This window comes from Falco punctatus (genome assembly GCF_963210335.1).
Source record: "Falco punctatus genome assembly, chromosome: 1".
Classification (NCBI taxonomy): domain Eukaryota; kingdom Metazoa; phylum Chordata; class Aves; order Falconiformes; family Falconidae; genus Falco; species Falco punctatus.
This window is the reverse complement of record NC_137580.1, coordinates 95,466,867-95,491,278: the sequence shown is the minus strand read 5'-3', so window position 1 is coordinate 95,491,278 and position 24,412 is coordinate 95,466,867. Positions and strand designations below refer to the sequence as shown.

The 24,412-nt window shown below is 51.9% G+C and overlaps 1 protein-coding gene across 1 annotated transcript; it reads left to right on the top strand.

Moving 5' to 3' along the window:
* The first annotated feature begins 83 nt into the window (after positions 1-83).
* On the top strand, positions 84-24,149 carry CFAP251 (cilia and flagella associated protein 251). The gene is made up of 20 exons (XM_080406890.1): positions 84-5,199; positions 5,342-5,482; positions 5,957-6,066; positions 6,553-6,661; positions 7,072-7,152; positions 7,584-7,661; positions 8,136-8,180; positions 8,505-8,722; positions 9,321-9,521; positions 11,320-11,567; positions 11,652-11,800; positions 12,591-12,764; positions 13,076-13,260; positions 13,772-13,886; positions 14,113-14,276; positions 17,152-17,242; positions 17,453-17,596; positions 20,261-20,489; positions 21,692-21,793; positions 22,707-24,149. The coding sequence occupies exons 1-20, from the start codon at positions 4,750-4,752 to the stop codon at positions 22,847-22,849; spliced, it is 3,177 nt and encodes a 1,058-aa protein (XP_080263016.1). The 5' UTR covers positions 84-4,749; the 3' UTR covers positions 22,850-24,149.
* Positions 24,150-24,412: the final 263 nt, after the last annotated feature.

Below are 24,412 nucleotides of genomic sequence, written 5' to 3'. Positions count from 1 at the left end.
GTAGAAGTTGTTATTTTGGGCAGTAACTGTGGGCTCAGTTGGGTGGGTTAAATGCAGATCTGCACAGACACAAAACCCCAACCTTCCAGAGCTCCAGGTGAGGTGCAAGTCCTTTGTTAGCGTTTTAGGAGCAGGTTGCAGTGTAAGTAACCTAACACATCACACATAATGAGTGATTTCATTATAATAGTTACTAACCAGACCTGAAATAGACTGAAAAAGTGGACTAAACCCCAGACTTACAAGTCACTCACCCAGAGTCTGTGTTAAACTGAGTAGGTTTACTCTTTTGATGTTTAAAGCGTTTGTGTTTCAGCATACAGGCCAAGAGAGCACAGACTCACTGAAATGGTAAAGCTTCCAAGCAAAGCTCCTTGCTCAGTGATTCCTGCAGGCTTTGTGGCACTGCGGAGGAAGCATTAGCTGCAGCAGCCCATGGCAGTGGTCCTTGGACGAGATTGTAGCTAGATAATAATCCCTGTCAAACATGGTCTCACCTTGGTCTTTCAAGTAATTTTGAAAGGGCTGAAGCAGGGCACTGTTCTGCTCCATCTCTTGAGGAATAACAGAATGGGAGGTGTTTGGCAACCCTCTGTCGCACGTGCACCCTGCCTCCCTTTGCTAGAGCACTTCTGAGGCTAAGTCTGTGCTACTGAACTTCACCAGGCGCTGTGACCTGTAGAGGAATGAAGCTGGGTTAATTAACATTGCTAATACACAGCTGTGGGCTGGCTTGGGGTGGTGGGTTGGCTGATGTGGATAAGGTACAGCTGTGGCTGGTTCCTGCTAAGTAGTTAAATAGCTCTAAGGTGTTATGGAAGAGGAGCAGCTAATGATGAGAGACCTGGAAGAAGCAGAGAGAGAGAGAGAGAGAGTGCCCTGGAGGTGGGAGAGACAAGGAGAAGGATGCAGCAGAGACAAGAAGCAGGGTGGACTGGCCTGAAATGGATGAAAAACCAGCATGAGCAGTAGATGAACTGTTGAAACCTTGTGGGGGATTGGTGGCTGTGCCAGGGCAAGGTGTGGGAGCTGCTTATTGAAGTTAACCTGGTGTGGGTTGGTAAAAGCCTTGTTGCAGCTGGCTAGTTTTGAGAGTGCTGTGACAGTGACCCATGAGAGGCTACTGCGTCTCCTAAATCCCCTGTGAAATGGCACTGGAAAGCAGTGCGGTGTCCCTGTCTGCAGTTCCAAGGTAAGTACCCCCGTGGGGTCGTCCCGTAGGAGGGCTGGGCCTCTGTGTGGGACCACAGTGCCAATAGACTTGGGTTAAACAAGAATTTTTCCATGCCCATGTCAGGTTTGGGAGCCTTTTTGCAAAAGGAGGGGTGTATTTGTAGGTGTTGCTGCAGTTTCTAAACAGGGGATCGTACCCATGTCTGCAAGCTGCCCCTGTATTGTCCCTGTAGGACAGAATGTAGGTGTAAGTACATGGATAAATGTACTTTTTTTGATAAATGGGTATCAACTGGCAGCTGAAATATCACACTGCCTATGGGCTGGCCTTGGCCACGAGTGCTTGGGAAATATGTCTGGGTGTCCCAGCTGTGACCAGCATTTACCCAAGCTGCAGATGAATCTGGGTCTAGATAGCAGTCCAGGAGAAGACAAAGCTTACGGGACGCATCCTTCAGGGCCTCTGCATCTGTGCCTCCCAGGATAAAATGACCTAGAAAATCCCGGCTTTCTGTGCTGCTCCTGAAATGGGGTTAGAGCGTTCGTCCAGCCCCATCAGCCAGGTTAATTCCTCCTCTCAGTGAACTCATTTCCCTTTCGGTGTGGAGAGTGCCCGTGTGCTCCACAGGGCTCTCAGCTCTGCAAGGCTTTTGCAGAAGTGTGTCCCCTAACCATGTCCTGGCCACTGTGTCTTCAGCCTCTCTGCTTCAGTGTCCTAAGTGGGACAGGTTGAGTGAACCCGATGAGTGTAATAAACACGGATTACATTGCAAAACCTACTGTGGATGGGTAAGGTCTGAGCTTCTTCCTCGGACCACTCTCAAACCTCTGCCATAGGACCAGAGCAGAAGAGCAGCTGCTCTCATTTGGAATAAACAGGATTTCCATGCTGGAGAGCAGAGGTGACTCCCTGTACCGTCTACAATCAGGGAATGTGGACTGGATGCTGCCAGTGGGAAGAAAAGCACCGTGTCTGAGCAAGCGTGATGAGCAGGTGCTGGCGTGCTGAGCAAGGTGGCAGAGATGGGGCTTACGGACCAAATCCCTGCTCCCGAAGCCCTGAAACTCCCCTGATTTGAAGCAGCGGGTGGAGGAGGATTTGGGAGCAGACGTGTTTTGGTGACCCCCCTCTGTGCAGCATCTTCGGGTGGAGGAGATGATGTGAGCACAAATTCCTTTCCTCTCCCAGCAGGGTACAAGGCTCTTGCTGGGCAGAAGGAAAAACAAATTAGATGTAGAAATTATTACTTGAGTGTAACAGGAAGGCTGAAAACAGTGTTGGGAGCACTTGGAGCCGATTCTCTGTGGTGCTGAGGGTGTGAGCTTGGAGTGATCCCTGGGAACGGGGTCCCCTGTGCGAGGGCCATGCTGGCAGAGAGCTGGGGACGCTGGGGGGACCTGGCGGTGGTTGGAAGCTGCTTTTTCTCATTTTGATTCTGCTCGTCCTGCTCAGGGGTGCCACGGGAGCAGAAGCTGCCTACACTGAACTGGGGGGTGGGGATATGGAGTGAAGATCCCTCATCCCATTCCCTGGGCAGGGCGAGGGTTTGGTCCCAAAGGGATCTGGTGATGCCGAGAGAGTCTTTGTCACAGCCGTTGGCAGGATTTGGGCTCGGGCAGGGTTGAAGGGCTGAATGTGTCGTGTCCCCCCCCCCGCTACCAGATCCTTGCTTTGCGCAGGGGGGCTGCGACACCTCTCCGTGGCAGCTGGTGGGACAAGGGGTCCCCCCCGTCTCTCCTCGTACAGCCGCCCCCGCCCCCCGGCGGTTCCGGGCTGTCACCGCGGCCGTCGGTTGCGGCCGTTGCCTGGGAACAGCAGTTGGACGCAAACAGAGCGGGAGCGGTGTGAGGGTGAGCGCGGGGGGTCCCGGGGGGGGCCGCAGCACGGGGCAGCTGGGGAGGCACCAAGGCTTGGAAGGGGCTTGGGAACAGCTCTGTAGTGACCCCAGTGAGACCTGTGGGGCCACGGCCATCCCTGAGCACCCGTCCTGCCTGCTGGGGCCAAAGGGAGGGGGTTCCCCTTAGGGCCCCCCTTCCCACCCCTGTGAAAGCTTCTTGTGCGTGAGGTTTCGGTGTTGGCACAAATCCAGACCCGTGAAGCTGGAGATGAAGCAGGTGCTGCCCAGGAGCAGCCCTGCTACTTGCACAGCCTGTGACACAACCCCATCCCAGGGACAGTGTCGGTGCCTGGGGGAGCCTGAGCTCAGCTGGTGTCCCCGGGGTGGTGCTGGGCTTGCTTGCACCGGGCAGGAGTGTCGCTGTCGCTGAAAAGGGGCTCTGGGAGCTGTTTCCCAGCTTCACAGGTGCCTTTTCCTCCTGCTGTGCCCAATTCCAGGTGCTTGTGCAGCCAAACCCTGAGACGGGCAGGGAGCGTTTCAGAGCATCTCCACGCCCCAGCACCCTGGGAAGAGGGTGAAGGTGCAGATGGATGGTTCATGTGAAGTTACACCGGAGGAGCCAACCCAGGGAAGAGCAGGAGCAAGCAGCAAGCCCAAGGAGACATCCCAGGATGGACACACAGCTCAGGAGACCGTGCTGGCTGGGCAGGTGAGGACAGTGCCCACACAGGGTCTGCAGGCAGGTCCTGATGGGAGTGGAGCCCCCACCTCCAGGACCAGGGGGTAGTGTCTCCTGGATGTGGTTTCTCCTGAGAAGATGTCCCCAGGGAGGTGGGGACCTTGCCAGCAGGGCTGGGCAGATGCAGCATCTCTGTGTAGTCTCAGCCCAGCCATCGATATTTGCTGAGTACTTGGGCTGCCTGGGGGTTGTGTGAGCGGAACAGAGGCCAGAGGGAACCCAGCCTGGTCTCCGCGCTGGGTGAAATGTTATCCTGCCCTCGGAATCAGAAATGAGGTTTGTATCGTGCCTGAGAGATTGCTGATAGGAAATCAAGTAGCCCCATGGGGAGAGGCAAAAGCTGATGTGGATCCCAAGAACAAGATGAAGTGGCCAGTGCTCAAACTGGGAAAAGCCTGTCCGGGGGCTGCTGAGAGCTCTGCCACCCCGGTGCTATTTAACACATTTATTAATAGGCTGGCAAGGGGCCGAGGGAGGTGGTGGTGGGAATTTTGCCCTCACTTTCTGTCTGCCGGGCAGCAGAGCGGGGATTGCTGCAGAGCCCTTTGCACATCTCAGTCCCAGGACTTGATTCCCCAGTTTTTAACCTATTTGCCGTTGCTCCCTCTCCACCTTGTGACCCTGTGCCCCACCGCAGCAGTCAATAACCATTGCACGGGGGATAGTCAGGGGATGGACAGCAAAAAAGCCAGACTTTGCCTTCGAAAGACCTATAGGTTAGTTTTGGAGGAGAAACTCTGGCATCTCAGCCCAGGTGATAGGAGCTGTCTGGAAGAGGTGCTGGTGTGAGACAAAGGGTGCTGTGGAGGTGCAAAGAGGGCAAGGTCAGATGTGCAGGAAGAGAAGTGACTGGTGGGGAATTTTCCATGGCATTTTTTTCCCCTGGCACATATCTGTAGGAGCAGAGTATCTTGGTATTGGAGCCTGCCTCAAGAGTGATGTAGGTTGGATTGGAGACGTGCTGGGGTGCGTTCCCACTAACCACAGGGCAGCCCCTGGATGGACCAGCCCAGAAGCCAGCATCCACTGAAACCTCTCTCCCTTTCCAAGGTGCCCCATGCTGCTGCCAAGGAGAAGGAAGGAGCACCAGAAGATGCTGGAGCAGATGCACCATTGAGTCCCCTGGGGTCTCCTTCAGGGATGGAGATCCCAGGCACTCTGCCCAGCACCTGGGCTGTGAGGCAGGACACAGCTGCCTCAAGGACTGCCCTGGGGAAAGATGCTGCTGGGCCATCATGCCTGGAGGGTGCTGGACACCCTGGACCACCTCCAGCACCGCCTCGGTCCCAGCAGGGCATTTCCAGCCCTCGCTCAGGCTGCAGGGAGCAGGAAACCCAGCAGAGGAGCAAGGATGATGATGATGGGCATGATGGCTCTGCCAGCTTGGTGTGGGCAGCTGTGCCGGGGATGCTCTTCCAGCAGGACAGGCAGACCAGCCTTCACCCCCTTGTGAGTACTAACGGGCACAGTGCCATCATGATGGTCGGCACAGTACCTGGTGCTCCTCCCAGCTCTTTTCCAGCACTCCAGAGACCTTTTGTGGTTTCTTTATCCCGGCTGCTAAGAGCCAGGAGCCACCTCTTCCCCGCAGAGCCTGTCCTGGGTGTTTGGCTACAACAGCAGCCTGGCTGTGCACAGCCTGATGGATGGGGAAGACCGGGTGCTCCTCTACGTCTCCTCCCACACGGTGGTCATCCATGATGTCCTGGGGAACAGGCAGTACCACCTGCAGGTCTGGCATGCATCCCCCACATCTCCCTCCTCTTCCCCTTCTCCTAAACTCTCTCCCTCCCCCCCTTTTCCCGGTGCTCAGTGCTTAGCGGTCCCCTATAACTGAATTGAGGAGCAGCCCATACACGTGCATCATTTTGCTCACACGCCTGTTGTAATTCCCAAAGCGTGTTTGTGGAAGGCGCTTTGTGTTGGACTGTGATGGTGCTCACGAGTGGCACGTGCAGCGTGGCCCCCTCCTCCCTGCTGGTTCTTGGTTCCGGGGAGCTGCAGCCAGCGCCAGGCACAAGGATGGGGTGATGGGCTCAGGAGAGCCTGTGAAAAATGAGATGCAAAAGTTGGGCTGGAGGGATGAGAGCGGAGGGCCCTCGGGAGGGAAGACAAGGGGATCTCAGAGCAAAGCAGTCTGATGAATGCTTTGAAGAGCCACTGGGTCTGGAGCCTCCAAGGCACTTTGCTGCTGCTCTCTCCCCAGGGCCACACGAATGTCATTTCTTGCCTGTGTGTAAGTGAGGACAGGCGCTGGGTTGCAACTGCTGACCAAGGGCCAGATGCTCTGATCATTGTGTGGGACTCCTTCTCTGGGTAAGCTCCCAGGAACCTCCTCCTTGGAAACCTCCAATGTCCGGTAAATCACTTAAGACTGACTCCAGTCTCAGCCAAGAGTAACATGGGAGAAACACGGGGACAAAGTAAATCATTAAAGGAGCCAAACCCAAACCGAGGGCTTCATTATCCTCGTATCACCCAGACCCATAAGGCACTGAGATGGGGCTGAACCCCCCAGACTAAATACATCATGTCTCCAAGCTGTAGTGTTTCCTTAAAAGATCACTTGTGAGTGATTGTATCTTGCATGAGAGCTTGCTTCTCAGAGCCATTTACCTGGGAGGAAGGGATGGAGAGGATGTTGAGCATCAGTCGCAGTGCTGGCTGCTCCTGCAGCAGCACTGGCATTTGCAAACTCCCTCCCCCATGCAGACTGGGGTGGGCTGTGCCATAGATTTCACCAAGCAATTGCCTTGAACCCCCTGTACTGCCGTGAGCACCCACGGGGCCTCTGTTCCATAGGATACCGGTACGCACCATCTTCGAGAGTCACCCAGAGGATGGGGTCGGTGCTATTGCTATTTCCCAGGATGCGAAGTATCTGGCCACCATTAGCTCTGGTACAGTGCAGGTAGAAAAAATATCTCCTCTTTCACAGCTTTGCAGGGTGGATCCCTGGATTTTTTTCCTAGTGCAGCCCAGGGGAGGGGGGATTAGGATGGGGAGAGCAGAAGGGAGGTGGAGTGGGTTTGCAGAGTGATGGCTTGGTTTTGCTGATCCATTGGAAGACAAACCTGGATTTATTAAAGTAAATGTTGCAGAGTTGAGAAAATGGATCTTAAGCTTCTGACTCCAGTGCACTTTAACTGAAGCAATTTCTAGTGTTATTTCCTGAAATCAAGTGTTCTACTGCTGGTTTTATCCTGCTCCACCACTTTTATGCCCCACCATCCACTGCAGCTGGAAAGAATGGGGTTCACCTGGCTCCCCCGAGCTCCCAGAAAGTCACAAATGTCCCTTGGGTTTTCCCTTCTCTGCCAGAGAGTTTGTGTGTGGAAGTGGACTTCGCCCACGGAGAAACCCATGTGCAGCACAGAGCTGAAGCCTGAGTTTGGGTACCAGGTGGGTGACCGCAGCCGAGGGGTTCAGAGGAGCCTGACTGGGCTGGACTGGGCAGCCCTGTTCTCACCTGCTCACCCATGCCCCCCCAGTACAGGGCTGCTGGGTAGATGCTGGCTGAAGATGGGAGGCAGGATCACACCCCATCCCTGCTGTGCCCCAATGCAACAGAGCATCTTGGGGATGTTATTGGTGCTCCTCCACTGGCTGACAGGTGTGGGATGTGGAGGGGACCCTGGTGGGATGTCCTCCACAGCAGCCCTGGCACTGCCCTGCGCACAGCTCTGCTGTTTTGCTGGGCATTTGGCCTCTGTATTCAGTTCAGTGCGGGTGGTGGAGCGAGTTTTGGACAAAAGCAGATGTTTTGCATGAAAGACTAAGCAGAAAGCATTGCTCAGCTTGGTGTTAATGGGAGGCTCACCTTTTAATTTCAGGATTATGTCATCTTTAACCCTCAAAATCCCTATGAATTTGTCAGCAACAGCAAAACCCAGGTGATATTTTACCTGTGGGTAAGTAGGGACGTGGGAAGCCAGATGTGCTCCCATAGGGCTGGGAGGTGGCACGGGAGACCGCACGCTAGCAAGGCAGTGTGGGCTGGGGGCCAGTTGTCTGCCCCCCCACTGGGGTCACGCCTGGCAGCTTTGCCGCTGCCCTCCCCCCTCCGCACTCCCTGCCCTCGCTAGGCTTGAAGGTGGCCTGGGCAGCACATCGCTGGGGTTGGTCCCAGCTGTGGTAGCGATGTTCCCTGCCTCTCCCACCCCTGCCTGCCCATGGGCCCTTTGTGTGCCTTGTGCCAGCCAGTAGTTTTTGGGAAAGGGTGTTTTGTGCTCTCTGGAATGTCTTGGAGCCCTTCTGCCCTAGAAGCCCTGCTTTGGTCACCACAGCGTGGGAGCAGTGCCCAGGTGATGGGGGGGGAGACATGCTGGCACTGCAGGGCACAGTTCCAAAATGCTTGTCCTGGACCTTCTCTCTGCTTTCCCCAGAGCAATGCTGGTTTGCAGTATGGAGCACCACTCCTGAGCAGCCAGGTGAGTGCAGGGGGGACCAGAGCATGTCACCCTCTTGGCTTTCCTCCCTTCCCATCCCTTTAAGAAAAAACAGTGGCTGTGTCCCCAGCCTGTCCCCCTCGGTCTCCTGAAGGGGCGAGCCAGGATTGCCTGAGCTGAGGTCAAGAGGGGCTCTCTCTCCTGGAGATGCCCCACTGCATCTTCTCCTGGGGCTCTTGCCTCTGATGGTCCTGCCGTGGGACAGGGAGGGAATGTCACACGAGGGCCCAAGCAGAACCATCTCTGCTTGAAGAGGGGAGGTCCAGTGCCCGGGATGAACGCAGAGCCCTGCTGCTCTCTCTGCAGACCTTCAAGAGCACGGTGGGACGCTTCAGCCAGTCGGTTTTTCATTTTAACAACTTGCAAGCTCTGACGGGCACCTCGGCCGGGAAGCTGGTGGTGTGGGACACGGTCGGTCCCCACATCCCCTCCAGGGAGCTGCGGGCCAAGCCGCACAGCGTGAAGGCCATCAAGTTGGTACCGATACAGAAGGACAGCCTTACTGTGCTCAAGGTGTTTGAGAGGTAACGGAACGGCAGTTTTCGGTAGCTGTAGGGTACAATCCTTGGACATCTCAGCCGTGAGAACTGCAGAGCTAACGCTGATGAACTACAGCCATGTGCTGCAGTTTTAAGTCACTTGGCAGCATCTGAGGACCAGGGAAATTCATGCAGGAAAGGGCTGCTGATTTATGAGTTATTGCTGCGGCTTTTTCCAGCAATGAATTTAGCTGGAGGAAAAAAAAAAAAAAAAAAAAAAGGATTGAAAACTCTTGGTGATGTGATGCCAGCTGGGCTGGGGTAGCTCGGACACTGGGCCACCACGGTCAGGGAGCATGGATGAGCCTTGCTCAGCCTCCTGGCCTTTACCGGCAGAGGGAGCAGACAGCCACCAAATGCCTTGACATCCTTGGGGACAGGGCAGGGGACACTGCTGAGTCACAGCAGAGCCTGGTGCTCTCTGCACAGCCCTGGGCTTGCCCCCTGCACAACTGTGTGGGGCTCTTCCCACACACCATTGCGGAGAAAAGGGGAAGCGATTTGTTTCTGTCCAAGGATGCTATCCAAGAAATATTTGGGAGTTCTCAGTCTGTGTTGATTAAAGGCTTTCCCCTCCTTGCAGCTGCATAGTAACAGGTGATGTGAAAGGTCAGGTTAAATTCTACGATGGGCAGCTGCGGCTCCTCGCCTGCTACAGCCACAGCAAAGTGGGTTCCATTCAGTCCATCTCCTTCTCCAAAACCCCTCCTGATCCTGCTGGGGAGGCACCGGGAGGATCAGGAACCACCTCCTGCATTGCTGGCAGCCAGCCCTTCATCACCAGGTGAGTGCCCCTTCACAAACCCAGGTCTTCTGCGTTTGCCCTGCAGCTTGAAAGCTGGGGAGGTGTTCGGCTGGAAGCTGCCCCGTGGCCTTCTGTCTCAGCTGGAAGGTTTCAACCCTGGACTTCTGGGCAGGACAAGGACAGGGAGGGAACATGCCCCTTTATCCCCCTTCTCCACAGATTTTTGAGTATTGGTCCCACCTGCCCACCAACAGAGAAGCAGCAGGCTGTCTTCTGGGCAGCCCCTCTCTGTCTGCAGCCCCCAAGCATCACCCAGGGGCTGTGAAAACCCTGATGGGCTCCAGCACATCCTAAATTCTGAACCTGATGTGATGCTTTGTTGCGGGTGAGGGAAGCATTATGACAGGCACAGGGATGATCAGCTGGTCCCGGGGTGCACAGCTCCTCTGTCACGTACCCGGCACACCAGGCAGTGCTAATGCTGTGCCTCCAGCTCCCACTGGGCCCCTTAATCCCCCCCCTGCAACCCCTCCCGTGGATGGCTATTTCCAGTTAGATGTTATCAAGGCTGGGCAAGCTAATTGGGGCAGTGGTGGTGCAGAGATGCCCCAGCGGTGCTGGTGCTGGGTTGCAGCACACCCACTCATGAGCTTGGGACAGCCCCAGCCTGCCTGCCAGCACCTCGTTCCTTCTCTGTGTGATGTAGCTGTGCCTGAGGATTTACAGGGAGTCTGCAGGCCAGATGAAGCTGTTCTGTGGCTCAATCCAGCCTGCAAACCATATGTCTGCCACTCCTGTTAAGGCTCTCCTGGCAACGTCTGTTCTCAGCCGCACATGTTTTCCAAAGAGCCATGTGGGACAGATTCCTCTCCAGCCTGGAGCAGCGCCCTGGGGAACGGTTTAGTTTTCCCTGTCAGTCTCTGTTGTCTCGTCCTTCTTCCTGGGTCACTGCTGCAGCTCCCGCTGCTTGCAGCTGCTCTGAGCAGCACAAAAGGCAGGAAACTCAAGGGGAAGGCTTGAGCCTGCTTGTTTTGCCAGGCTGGTGGGATTGGGTATGGCTGAAGACCCTAGCTAAGGCATGCAAGAGACACAGCATCCTTCAGCGTCCGCACCAGATGTGCATAAACTGATGGCTGTCATGGGCCATCTAGCAAAGAGGCTGGGTCCCGCTCATGCTGCTGATGTGATGCAGCCACTCGTGTCTGTGCAGTGCCTAGGTCTTTGCACAGTCCTCTTTTGACCTTTTAATTGGGCCCAGGTTCTCAATCCTCAGGTGGACTGATGATTATATGCATGTTCTGTAACGTGCATAATTATTCAGACGTCTAGCTTTACACATCACCAACGATGCAGTGGGATCCTCTTTGCTGTGTTACGGTCAGTGTGGCTGAGTGGACGGACAGGCAGCTGCTCTGTCTGTGGTGCGGGACTGAAACTGTCCTCTGACCTTGTCCGTGGCAGCATGGTCAGCATGGAACCATCGACAATGGTGGCATGGAGACATGTGAAAAGACTATTCAGAGTAGCTTCAATTGCTCATTTGTCCATCTCACGCACCAGTGACTTGCAAATGGCAAAAGCTACCCAGATGTCATTCATCTTCTGGCTTGCCTACCCAAGTAGAAAATGGAACTGGCTCCAGTGTCTGCCCATGGAGATTTACCAGGTCGTGAATACAAAGTGCCACCTGCCTTCCAGGTCAAAAAGTGTTTGCATATTGCAAAATATAAGTGATTGTCCAACTGAGTTTCCAAAAAGACTGGTGTGTAATATAGCTTGGAGGGACATGAGCCAGCTAGTCTGATTCATCAAATTCTGTTTCTCTCACACTAAACAGGAACTTTATCCTTTCAACCTCTGATGCAACTGTGCTCCATGTTGCAACAGATAGGGCAAACTTTGAAAAAGTCATGGAAGAGGCAACGAAAGCTGTGAATGCCATCGCCTGTCACCCCCGGGAGGCACTCATTGCGGTGGGGAGTCACTGTGGGCTGCTGAAGGTGTGGGACTACCAGCAGCCTCAGTACCTCGTCAGCAGGATATTCCCCAAGGCTGGCATCCAGTGCTTGTCCTATGACCCCAAAGGTATCCTGACCTCTCCACGTGCCAAGCACTGGGCTTCCTGGGAGGAGCAATTGTGGGGTGAGAGTTTTCTGGCATGCCTTTCAGGTTATTTTCTGGCTGCTGGTTTTACTGATGGAAGCGTTTACATCCTTGATGCCATTTCCCTTCAGTCCAGCTGCAAAGAGTTCAAGTTCTCTTGGGGTCCTGTGACTCATATTAGCTTCTCTCACGATTCGGAGTACCTCGCAACCGCTGTAAGCTTGTTTTTTCCTCTCGGTGATTTACATGTGTTGCTCACGGTGCAGCTTTCAGTGGGACTGGGAACTGCCGGCCATCCCGTGAGGCTCGGCGGAGTGAGTGGTGCGGAGGGCTGGCCCTCCCCTGGGGCTTCATGACTCTGAAATGCTTTTCCTGGCTTGAAGAGTCACTCTTGCAAAAACGTCACCAGCCACAGCCGCTCCACAGACCTGCTGCTGGCAGTGTCCCATCGCTGACTTTAGTGACAAGCCGTAGCTCTGCATCCATCTGTAGGAAGGGCTGTAGCAGGGGTTTCTTCCTGGCTGGTGCACTGCAACGGGGGTTGCTCCCTTGGTCCCATGTCTCGGTGTGTTAGCGTTGAGGGAGTGTTGAAGCAGTTCGGCACAGAGGTTTTAGCAACTGGTGATTATCTGTGCAAAGAAAAAGATTCTCCCTTCATGCATGGATGTGAGGGCACAGCAGTGGGAAGCATCTTCCTCGTGATTTCTGGGGAGTCACCAAACTTGATCTATTGCCCCTCTGCTGTGACAGCAGAGCAGGCAATGCCTCCAGCCAGCTAGGGTGCTCCGGCCAGGCTGAGGACCGCTGCTGTGCTGCCCTTGGGAGCAGCTGCCCCAATCTGTCTGACTCGATGCTTTATCCTGGCCGTGACTCTAACCCTCCTGGTGGGACTCACCAAACTGGAAGGGCTGAGCTAAGCCCAGAGGGGACGTGCTGAGCTGCCTGCTGCCAGCCAGGGGATGTGCCCAGGCATTGTGGCTTGTTGACCTTTGGCTGTTGTTCCAGGATGAGAAATACTCGGTGACTGTTTACAAGAGAGTCTGGCGAAATGGGAGAAGATGCTGGGAACACCTCGCAGGGCTGCACTCCCACTACAAACCCATCCGGAGCATCCTTTTTGGGGTCCAGTTGGACAGCAACAAGCCCAGGCTCCTGAGCCTTGGGGAGGACCGGCAGCTGGTAAGTCGATGTGAGAGTCTAAGGGGCAGTGGAGATTTGTGGTTAAAGCTGGGGGGCTGGACAGGGGTATTGAGGGAGACTCGGTCTTTGGTTATGCAGCTCCCAACCCTCCCCCCACCAGCTTTGTCACAAGGGGGTTGTTTCTCAGCCTGGTCTCAGGGCAGATCTGCCCACGGTTCAGGGCTAAGACTCTGCTACTGTGGACTACTTGCTCTGGGGGCTGCAGGAGAAGCTAGATCCAGTCAATCCGCAGGGTCCAAGATGCTGGCAGATCACAGGGGAGTTACTGTGTTTCCTTGTCTTTCCTCCAGGTGGAATATGACCTGAACAGCAGCAGCAAGGACCACCTGGTGGTCTTGCACAGGGACCGGGTAGAGCAGATTGCTGTGCCCCTGTGCTTGGCTTGGTACCCACAGCTCAGCACCGAGTCCTTTATCCTCACTGCCAACAACTGCTACAAAATGAAGCTCTACGATACTACAACCAAAATGTGCAGGTGAAGGAGAGGTTCAGGTCTGCCACTACCTGCGAGCCCCACCCTGGCTCTATGTTCTCCTCTGTCTGATGTCTGCCTTACTCGTGAGCCTGTATCTGCCCATCTGTGATCTTGGGATGACTCTAGGGCCGCCAGGTTGCTCCATCCTTGTGTCCACTCTGCTGTTAACTAATGTATCATCTAGTTAGGTTGTGGCTGCGGGTGGGTCTCAGTCTGCCCAGCACCTTGGGCTTGAGACACAGCAGTTGGGCATCAGGTAAAGAGACAGTATCCCACATGAGCAAAGCACAAGGACTGAATGATCCCTGAGCCCTAAATTCCTCTTCTATCCCCAATGTGATCCCTTCTAGCCAGGGACTTGGCCCTATCCTGTCCTCTCAGCCAGTGATACGAAGTCTTTGCCACCACCATACCTCCCCATATCTACCCATCCTCGTGCACAGCACACTGTTCAGAGAGGGGAAAGTGCTTCGCAAGCCCTAGAATGGATGAAAATGTTGTTTGCCTTTAGGAAGACCCTTTTGGGACCCACTTATGGCTCCCCATTGGAGAAGATGCAAATCCTCCCAACAACAAACACTACGGACTCCCAGAAACACTATCTGGTGTACATTACAAAGGACAAGGTATGGAGCCCCAGCTGTACAAGAGCCCCCACTTGTAAAGGTCCTTTGGGGAGGTCCTTGGGGTAATTTCACCACAGTCAAAACTATGTGTGGGCTGGTCCTGCCTGAGAGCTGAGCGAGGTCCTGGGAGGAGGGCGCAGCACTGCCCCAGCGTGCAGCCCTCCCCTGGGTCCCCCAGCCCTCCTGTGGGACCCCCAGCCCTCCCAGGCTCCCTCTTTCCTTCCAGGTGGGCTTGCAGATTTTACCGGTCGATGGCAACCCCCACAAGTCCTCAGCTTTCATTTGCCATCCGGGTGGCGTCTCCAACCTCGCTAGCTCCTATGATGGGCGCTACGTCTTTACAGCGGGGGGCAACGACTGCACTGTTATGAAATGGGAGGTCAACCTAAAGTGAGTACCAGAGGAGTCTTGTTATGGCTTTCCACAGCTGCTTGGCCAACGCAGCTGAAGCAAATTTTCCCCAGCATTTACATTGAGAATGGGGCTTTTGTCCCAAAAGGTCTCTGTTTGTGTCCAGAGGAGTTAAAGCCAGGTGTCCCAGCTGTTTCTGTGGTTATCCCAGTGTAGAGGGCAGTGCCCCACTGATGGGGCAGCACAGCAGGAGGCTGCGCGGGTAGTGTTTCTTTGCAGGGCTTTCTTGAGCACAGGTCCTTTTGGGGCAGGTGGCAAAGCAGCTTTACCCTCTTCCCAGGCCAACAAACCACATCTGGCAGCAGGGGTCACAGGGTGGAGGACAGGTCCCAGCACTCATGCAAGCAGAAGAAAGCAGGAGACCCACCACATGCCGAGAGGGGCATGAATCAATGCTGGCAGCATCTCCGCCCAGCCCTGGGGGCTGCCAGCTCCCAGACACCTGGCCTGCAGCTGGGTTTGTTACCAGGGGCTTTGTGCCCTGCATTCACACTGGGTTTTCAAAAGCCCTAGCTCAGCACCTACAGACAGCTTGGCATGGTGGGCATGTGCCACGCTGGGGGTGGTGGCCTGGTAGTGGGGTCAGCTTAGATCGTAATGACCTGTGTGGCCCCAAGTAGCTATGTGGGGTGGCAGCTGGAACAGGAGGGATGCACTCTGGGGGGGGCTTTTCTTCCCTCTGTGTAGCCACATAGTCAATAGGGGGATTAAACCAGCAGAGCTTGCAGGTGGTGGCCATGGAACCTATAAAATACCCTGGTCTGGGAAGCAGTACCCAAATGGTAAGAAGTTGGGCAGAGGATTTTTTGGGGTCCTTGTGAGGGCCTGGCCAGTGTGATGGGAGATTGTCAGGGTTAGGCAGGGGATCAGAGGAGTGGCACTGGCTGCAGGAGGAGCGTACAGGGTGGTTGCTGATACAAAAGTGTCCGCTCTCCAAATGGGATCGGCCAGCATTTGCTAGGAAATCCCCCCAGCATTTGAAGACTGGATTTAGGACAAGCCACCTTAATCCTATAAAGCTTTGCTTACATGAGTAAATGGACTGCAGTAAATGGGGTGGCTGAAGGACTGAAGGCTGCTTTTGCAAATGAGGATTTCCAGGCTTTGGCATGGAGTGTCAGTGATAAACCCTGCCAGGTTTCTTCTGCTTCTCTCTGCAAGTGTGCAACCTCCCTCTGCCAATTCCCTTGGGCAGCGGTGCCAGACGTGTGCTCCCACATGGCGGGCAGGTAACACAGCAGGGGCAGGATATTTATTTTGGTTTCTTTGCGTGTCGAGGACCAAAGCTGCTCGTTGCAATACATGGGCAGGGCAGAGGGCTCTCCCCTTGTGAGCGAGGCTGCAGATGCCCAGTAGATACACACGTACATGGAATGGGAGCAGGCAGCTGCGAATGAGCTGAAAACAGTTGAGGCGGCACAGAGCAAACTTCACCTTCACCCTTCAAGGACTGGAAAAGGATCTTAGCCTGTGCCAGAGCTAGAAAAGATAGATAGTGTCGTTTGGTCTCTGTCAATCTGTGGCTGGGTTGCTTTTTGGCCTGCATGTCACCCCACTAGCACAGAGCACATCTCCTGGTTTCAGGCAAATCAACCCCATGGGAACTGGCTTTTAGCCCTTGCTCCTATTTTCATCTTTTGGAGCGCACCTGTAAAACTGTTGCCCCGCACCTTCCTAGGACAAAGGCTTTGTGGTTAAGACATCATGTGCTGGTCCTGCATAAAACATTTTTTGCAGGTACTGCTCACTCAGAGGAAAGCCCAAAAGGTGCTGAGCCAGCTCACCTTCACGTGCCAGAACAAAGGAAACCTGAGTGGGAAAGCAATGGGCTTATTTATTTTCTTTTCCACTTCGTGTGGCTTAAGCAGTCGGGGGTCAGGATAAGCGACATTTTAAGGAAGGCAATAGAATATAAATGATCCTTCTTTATAATGGTTGGCCAAGGTCCAGACAACATTGAATTTCTACGTAATTTGTTTTCAGAGCGAAGCTCTTGATGAGCTAATTATCATTTTATTGCTGCTTCTGGCATCGTGTGCATCTCCGCTGTGTTTAATACCCAAATAACTTAATTATGAAAAAAAGCGTGAAGCTTGCAGAAAACCCAGTGGAAGCAGTACTACAGAGGTGTGCGTGAAAGCTGCAGCCTTGCTGCCAGGCGTGGGGTATTGTGTGGCAACGCTGCGCCATGACTGTGCTACCAGGCTTGGTTTCCTTTTTCATTTGCACAAGCTGAACAGATTCTTTTGGCTCCAACTGCCTATGAAATTGAAACAAAGAGGTGGCACCCCGACACTTTCAGTTTAATGTAGGCTGCACCTGTGCCACAGTCACCCGCCACGGCAGAGGAAGTAGAGTAATGAATTGCACTGAGTTGTTGGGGAAGAATGTGTTAGGTCAAGGAACAGGGAGCTTAGGTTTGTGTGGTTTATTGCAGACACTGAGCCCCAGCCCTCTCTGCATGTTTAAAATGCTGATCTAGCTAATTCATCTCCCTCAATATCTCTATAAGGAAGCAGAAAAGCTAAATGCCAGACAGCAAGCTCAAGTCCATGGAAAAGCTCCTGGCTCCCAGCCCTGTGCTCATTCCACTAAACAAGAGGACCATTCAGTAATAATTAATTCCCACACTGTGCTATTGTATGTAAAACCTGGGTATGAAACATGCTGTAGAAGTGCAGGCTGATGATAAAATAGTACATGGGTCAAGGCAGTGCTTCTCTTTCCTGAATTCTGAGGCCGAGGGATTTTATTTATTTATTGAAAGTGTCTGTGAACAACGACTTGAAAGGGAAATGTGAAATCTCTCCTCACATGAACCCTTCCCGTACCTTCTTTTCTCTGCTTCTGCCAGTGCCTTGGATGCTGCTGCTTCCCTGGGTGGGGAGGACTTGATCCCCTTCTACAATCTACTGGATGGTGGCAGAGAAGGAGAATTCTTCAGGGTAATTATGCTCATCATGAACACTGTCTGGTGACATCTGGCTGGAGTTTAAGATTCATTTATACAGGCCTGACATTTCTTTATTTTTTGTCCAGCTTGCCCTTAACAAGCAATCTCATTGATATGGCTGTTAGTATATCTTAAAAGGAGCCTTATCTTCCGTGCCTGTTGGTAACTGAACTTTACAGTATTTTGTTTGAATCCCTCACAGGAACTGGAAGACTATTTTTACTATGCACAGCTGTGCAGCCATGGTATCGATACGCTGGAGACCAGGCAGGTGTCAACGCATATTCCCTTGGAGGAAATTCCTTCTGTAATGAGAGCAATGGGATTTTATCCATCAGAGGAAAAGGTTGGTCAGTTGTTTTTATTGTTGTTATTAAAAGAAAAAAAGAGCAAGACTGATTGCATTTACCAAGTGTCCTCAGGGCCAGATTCTGACCATTGTCATGCTGGATGGCTCCAGAGTACGTTTCCTGGCTTCCGATTTATTTAACCTGGTCTGCATCGATATAGTAGCGGTCAGAATCTGGCAGCAAATTCCTCAGAAAGTAATGATTCCTCCTGAGAGAGCTGGGCAGCTGCAGGGACAGGCTGAGCAAACCTGGAGCCCCGTGGTTCAGAAGTGTTCAGCACAAGGTGACCTCGGGGGCTTCTGGAGGTTGAGTGCTCTGCTACCACCGCAGGGTGGGTTTCTTCAGAAGGTGAAGCAAGAAACTGAGCAAGTTAATGAAGGAATCTTCCTTCGGCTCCCAAGGGCAGCAGCCTCCAACTTTCCATGGGCCAAAGTACCTTCTGTGCAGGCAGTGATGTGCTTTGGTTTCTCTGTGACTTCAACTAGTGACTGAGCTGCTTCACGTGCAGCGTGGGGTTGGTGGGCCGTGGGCTGAGTCCCTCCAGGTCACCCTCTGTGTGTTCCCAGCACGGGGGGAATGTCCAGCTCCATGTAATCACTCATTTGGACATCGACAGAGCCTTTTTTTTTTTTTTTTTTGTTCTGCCTGGGCCTGATGAAAGAATTATTTTAGATGGAGACAGCAGCTTTTATTCCTATGGAACTTAAAGCTCTTTCACAACTGATAACCTCAGCAGGAGTCTCTCTGAGCTTGCCTCTCAGATTGCAGCAGCAGAGCTTTCTATCAAACATTTCTCTAGAGCTTTTTAGCTTCAAATTTTGCAGCAAAGACAACTGATTTAATAAAGGTGCTGCTTCTTCCCCTTTTGTGGCTGTTTCTACAAGGCAGTCTGCAATTGTATACAACTCTTGTTTGTAATGTTATAACCTGGCAAAAGGGTAATTAAAGTACTGGATCTGATGCAAGGAGATTTAAATAACGACCTCTTTGCACCAACTTCGACACAGAAGGGTTTCTCCCAAGGGAAGTAGCACATCACTGTGCTCCCTTCATCTTTCTGCGGGGGAGGCTGTGCTCATCTCTGCCATTGCACAGGAGCCCCACAGGCTGCTGAGACGGTGCTGTGAGTCAGTGCCACCCCATCTGCCCAGGCACACTGTCTGCCAGGAGAGCCAGCAGATGGGAGGCAGGACCTTTGCCGCAGCCACCACCTACCAGGCTTGCTTTGCAGCCCCTGCAACCAGCAAATGTCTGTCCGAGCCAGCCAGGGCTGCTTTGCCCTTGTGTCAAGCTGTGGTGTTATCCCCTCGTAGTTTGTTAGATCTTTTCCTTGGGTTTTGACATTTTTGCTTCTTGGTGATAGAGAGAACATATTCCCCTGGAAAATGTTTCTGGAAGAGTAACTGTTAAACAGGCCCCCCCCCCCCCCCGCCCCAAATCAAAATTAAAACAGGGTTTCAGGCATGGAAACAGAAGTGGTAAGCTGTTGTGAAATCAGGCAACCTACAATCTGCTTCCTGAAGCAGGCAGGACAGTATTAAAATCCAGAGAGAAAGTTCATCTCTCTCTGGAGTGTTTAATAAAGAAAAAGCAGAAGGGCGAAAAGGCAGCTTGGGCTCACTAGCAAAGCTTTTGGGATTTGGCGTTTTTCTTTCGTAGTTCAATGGGGCTGACATAAAACCTGATCCCAGATCAGCCAGAGCTGAGTGAAAATGACTATTATTGCCTGGTGTGACATTTGTTACAGGAAAAATATATGGCTGAGATTTCGCTCTTCCCTGGGCTTCATTCAGTGGAAAAACTTGTGACACAAGGACAAAGGCCCAAGGCTGAATGCAAAGTCCTCCCCAGAGAGATCTTGCCCCAGTTTCCCTTCCTGGGAAGTAGCAGGCTTGGGACATGTTGGCATGGGGAATTCTCCCAGCGTTTCTCTGCTGCCCGTGTATCTCTAAAGGGCATGAGTACAGCAAAGGCACAGAGCAGATGCTGCTTTTCGGACACACATCTGCATGGCTGCCAACCGGACTGACTCACAGCACCAGACTTCAGCAAAACCGCTGGTATCCAGCACAGCCAGTGCTTGCCCTTTTGCCCGAGAGCAGCATGATCCAGCTGTGCAGGATGTCAGCTGCACTGAGCAAACTTTGGGTTTGGCTTGTGCAGTGGCAGAACCGCACCAGACACGCATCAGACAGGGCGGGGGGGAAGATTAATTATGCTGACCAGGGTATGTGTGTACTGTGTGCAGCCTGGTTATGTCAGAACTTTCATGCATGTACTGCTGTAGTCGGGTGGTATATTTACTGCTTTGTGGTTTGTCTGCCCACTGTCCCCAGAGCGGACACACAGCTGTGGCAAAGGTACTGGTAACAGCTGCAAAGCCACCAAGTGCTTAGTGGAAGAAAATAAGAGGAAATTCAAAATGACTAGTTATCTGCTACCCCCGTCTTTACCCAATATCGTCATAACAGTAAGCGTGTGACTGTTAGCCATGTCCATCCTCTGCTGATGAGGGCTAGCTCATTACTGGGATGTGGTTGTGGCATCTGCGGTACCAGTATGTGCACGAGTATGGTACGCTGGCAGTCATGAGATTGGAAAGTGGCCTGATGCTCTTCACAAAGAAACCACGTAATGATCTGTTTTGCTTTGATCTTTAGATTGAAGAAATTATAAATGAAGTAAAATTCAGCAAGTATGCGGATACTGGAGAACAAGTGACAACAATCAGTTTTGAGGATTTTATCAAACTTTATATAAATCATCGACCTGTGTTTGGCTTGTCAATGAAAAGAATACAACAAGCATTTCAGGTTCTTGGTTACGATAATGAGAACGGAGACAAAGTTATTGACAGAGGAGACTTACTGTTGCTGCTTCAGCACAGAGGTGAGTTATTTCTTTTCTAATATTAGTTTTATGCTTGCTAGTTCTGCTTTCAATTTCAGAACGTATTCACTGCAGCAAAAAATTAATCTGGAACTATAGCTTGGTAACCGGGGCAGGCGTGCAGAGCCACCTGTCGTAGGATTTTAAATTGAATAATCACATCTATTGTCTCAGCTGCACTTCTTTTACTGCTCTGGAAATCTCTGCTGGCCTGAGGTATCTTGTCAAATGATGAGTACGGATCTTGGCAAATTGTATCCTCCTTTCAGTATACCCTTATGTGAATCACTGCTCCCTCCTCCAGTCATAGCACCTCTGGAAAGGTAGTATAAAACTAAAAAAAAAAAAGGGGGACAAGAAAGGAGGGACGAAATTGGTCAATCCTGGACTGAATATGTGTGAAAGACTGAAAAGGTGGGATGGTTTAGTTCAGCTGAATCATGGAGAACGCTGTAAAGGTGTATATAAATATGCTTACGGCCAATGCCATAGAGAGGTAAATAACTAACTTCCATTGTCTTGCTCCTGTTGTAAAAGTGCAGCTAAGCATTAAGACAGGTAAAGGGAAATGTTGTTTTACTTGGTACATCACCTGGTAAAACTCCTTGCCACAAAGATCCTTGGAAACTGAGGATTCAACCAGTGTGAGAAAGGTTAGTTATTTACAGGGACGGTGCGAACATTCATAAATAGACAACATTGGGTAGAACAGTTTCATAACAGATCTATAACTTTATGCTTCAGAGCGTGAGTTGGCCGCTAACTGGGAACAAGTGCTATGCCCAGGTTATTCCAAGGCACTAGATCAAGACTTTCCTGCACGTCCTCTTCCTCCTCTATGTGGAAAAGGCTACAGCAGGGCTGCGCGGACTGTGGTCTGCCCTGCACCAGCAATTCTTTGGTGGGAATGGAAGCTTGAGCCCCTGCAAGGGCAATGTAGCCTAAAGAGCCATCTGCATCAGAATGTCTCCCTTTGATGAACATTTTTGCCCAAAACCCAATATGCAGGAATGATTTTCCTTAGAACTGAGGTTCTCTCTGTGTGTGGATCATGCATTTTGATCGGTGATGTGTATCTCTACCTCAGAGAAGCCGAATCCTCTTTCAAACTGTCCTGTTTTGTTTGTACACTGCTCTTGTTTGAGTTGCCTTGAGTTCCATCACCATAACCCAAGAGGCTGGTGTGGCTTTGTTGTGTACAGGAGAGCGTATGACAGAGGAGGAGCTGGTGCAGTGTCTGAGCACCCTGCTGGGCAGGCGTCCTGGGGAAGGAGGATCTGGATCAGGCACCTATGATCCCTCAGGTACAGGATTAGCATTCCACACAGCACAGAAGCAGGATTGCTTCAGTTCCCAAAGAGGACAATTTAAATTGCAAACCCATTACCCTGTTAGGCCAAGAGCTGTCAAAAATGCTCAGACAGGATTGCAAAAATAGTCATAGAGCTCAGATTGTCCTTCATCCATGCAGCAATTGCATGGGTGTATCTAAAAATAAATGGACAATGAAATATAACTGGGACCTGACAAGATCACACTGCTGTTTATCTGCTGGCTTGGAACTGAAATTAGAAACACACAGTGAAAGGTTTACAAGCCAAAGTCCACAGGCAAAAAGGAATCCTACAATATGCAAATTACAGTGTTGATTTCATCCAGGCAGCAATGCCCATTGTAACGGAGCTGTTGCTAACTACTGCATTTGTCTACAATTTATGTCCCAGTCTACACCAGTCTAGAACAGCAAATTGCAGCATTGATTTCAGCCAGCTGGCACTGCTCATTATAATGGGAACCGCCAGTAAGCACCACAGTTTTGTACGATTCATGTCCCAGTCCATACCAGAACAGCACCTGGTTAGGGCCGTTGGCAGGGCCACATGCAGGGAAGGTGCATCTCCAGAAGGGAACTGCCTAGCACTGCAAAGCCACTTTGAAATCCCTGGATTCTTTGGGATCCTAAAATCACATCAAATCGCCGAAGTGTAAAAGTTGGCCCCTTGACCCCTCTGAGGCAGGGAGCGCAAGGTGAGACTCGCAGCCTCGCGATTTGATCCCCAATACAAATGCATAAAATACTAAGCTAGTAAACCAATACTTTTTCATGATTACTTCGTACATCTTTAAAGGCACTTACTGCAGCTTAAAAATTTTACTGATCTGGAAAGCCATTTTTACATCACTGTTGTGTTTTGTGCTGTTGTTACTGCTCTCCAGGTGCAGCAGCTTTGACTGAAGAAGGAATTCCAGCAGCAATCACAGCAGAGATATTCGCTGCTGACATTCTTGGCTTGCCTATTGCTGAACCAGAAAAAAAGAGCAAAAAAAGAGATGAATCGTTGATCTACAAAGACTCTTAATCATAGCTGCCTGTTTTCTATGCATTCCTACTTTCCAGTCTCCTCAAATACCTGCAAAATTTGTATTTTGTGTTTATTGTGTTTATTACAAATTACCGTTTGTAATAAGTTTGCATAGTTTCATGTTAATCAGACTCTAGAACAAGCCCTAGTTTAGTGCATGCCACAAACCTGTGAGATCAAACCTATGCAGGGATGCGCTGGGGTGGCTGTAAAGAATGAAACAGATGGCCACCCCATCCTTGGCTGGAACCTTCTGAGAATTCATTTCAGGTGAGTTTATGCCAGATGCAGTCTATTTTCGTTACATTAAGACAGCATTTATTTGTGAAACATGACAGCAAAAGAGCAATGTAAAAGTATTGTATTGATTAAATAAATTGTTAAGTGTAGTGTACGAAATGCTTGGATAGGTTAGAATGGATTTGTAATGATAAATCCAGCGGACCTCAGTGAAGAAAGGAATGCTGTGTTATACATTAAAACCAGGTTTCCATTTTGGCCTTTAAACCCCATCTTTTTTCCTTCTGAAAGTAGCATTTCCAATTAGTAGTGTAATACCAATGGGACGGCATCTTACTGTGTTTGTATAAACAGCATAATGAGGCTGATATAAGTTGCTGTAGAAAGATCAGTGAAGTGCTGTTGAACACGCTTCCTTCTTTACATCATCCTCAGCATCAATTTGAATAATAATGTAGGCCCTTAAGAAGTGTTCCTTTTGGTGGCAATGTTTTTTAAACAGAAATTGCTGTTACGTACTCTGAAAGTACCTGTGATTGTACAATTAGTACAAGCAGCAAGGTGTGCAATAGATGCAAGTTAAGGAAGGAGTCCAGCTGTACCGTGACCGCAGTACACTGGGTATGTGACAGGAGAAAGTTTCTGGAAGAGGCTCTCTTTAGTAACTGATATTTTCATACGCTTCCACAAATCCGCGTTGGAGCAGATCCTCTGCTACTTAAAACCTGCCTAATTTCACGGAAATTACTGACATTATTTTAGGCAGTTGAAACACCATACACACACACACAACCCAAATAATCTGCCTATTGCAGATTTATTAAGTATCCTGTTGAACGAAGCAGCTGCTTTGCTCAACAGGAAGCATTGCTCATCCCCACGTCTGCAATACTGTCACAGCGACTTGCACAAGGGCTGGACGGTGCTGTCTCCCGGAGCGGGGCTCTGCTCCGGTATCCCTGCACCGAGCTGAAGCCCACCGGGTCGGACGTCTTTCACCGGGGAGCTTCCCCGGAGCTGCTCCGCACCGCCCGGCCGGGGAGCCGCGCTCCCTGCCCTGGGGCAGCGGGCCGAAGAGGGAGCCGCGGGGCCGGCAGCTGCCTCGGAGCTCTCCCCGGCACAGGCACCTGGCCCCGGGAGGGGCGCGCCCATCGTCCCGCGGCGGCTGAGGGGCGGCGGCGGCCCCTCGGCGCCGGGAGCAGCCTCGGAGCCAGGCGTCCGGCCCGACCCCTTCACCCCCTCTCCCTCCCCGGCGACAAAAGGACACAGCCGGCCTCGCTGTCCGCCGGTCCTTCGCCATCCCCTCCCACCGCCGGTCCC

Bases quoted from the DNA above. Each gene is read 5' to 3' on its own strand.
- CFAP251 (XM_080406890.1), top strand. From the start codon at position 4,750: ATGGACCAGCCCAGAAGCCAGCATCCACTGAAACCTCTCTCCCTTTCC. The intron at 14,277-17,151 runs GTGAGTACCAGA...TGCTTCTGCCAG, and splicing joins AAATGGGAGGTCAACCTAAA to TGCCTTGGATGCTGCTGCTT. The intron at 17,597-20,260 runs GTTGGTCAGTTG...TTTGATCTTTAG, and splicing joins TTTATCCATCAGAGGAAAAG to ATTGAAGAAATTATAAATGA.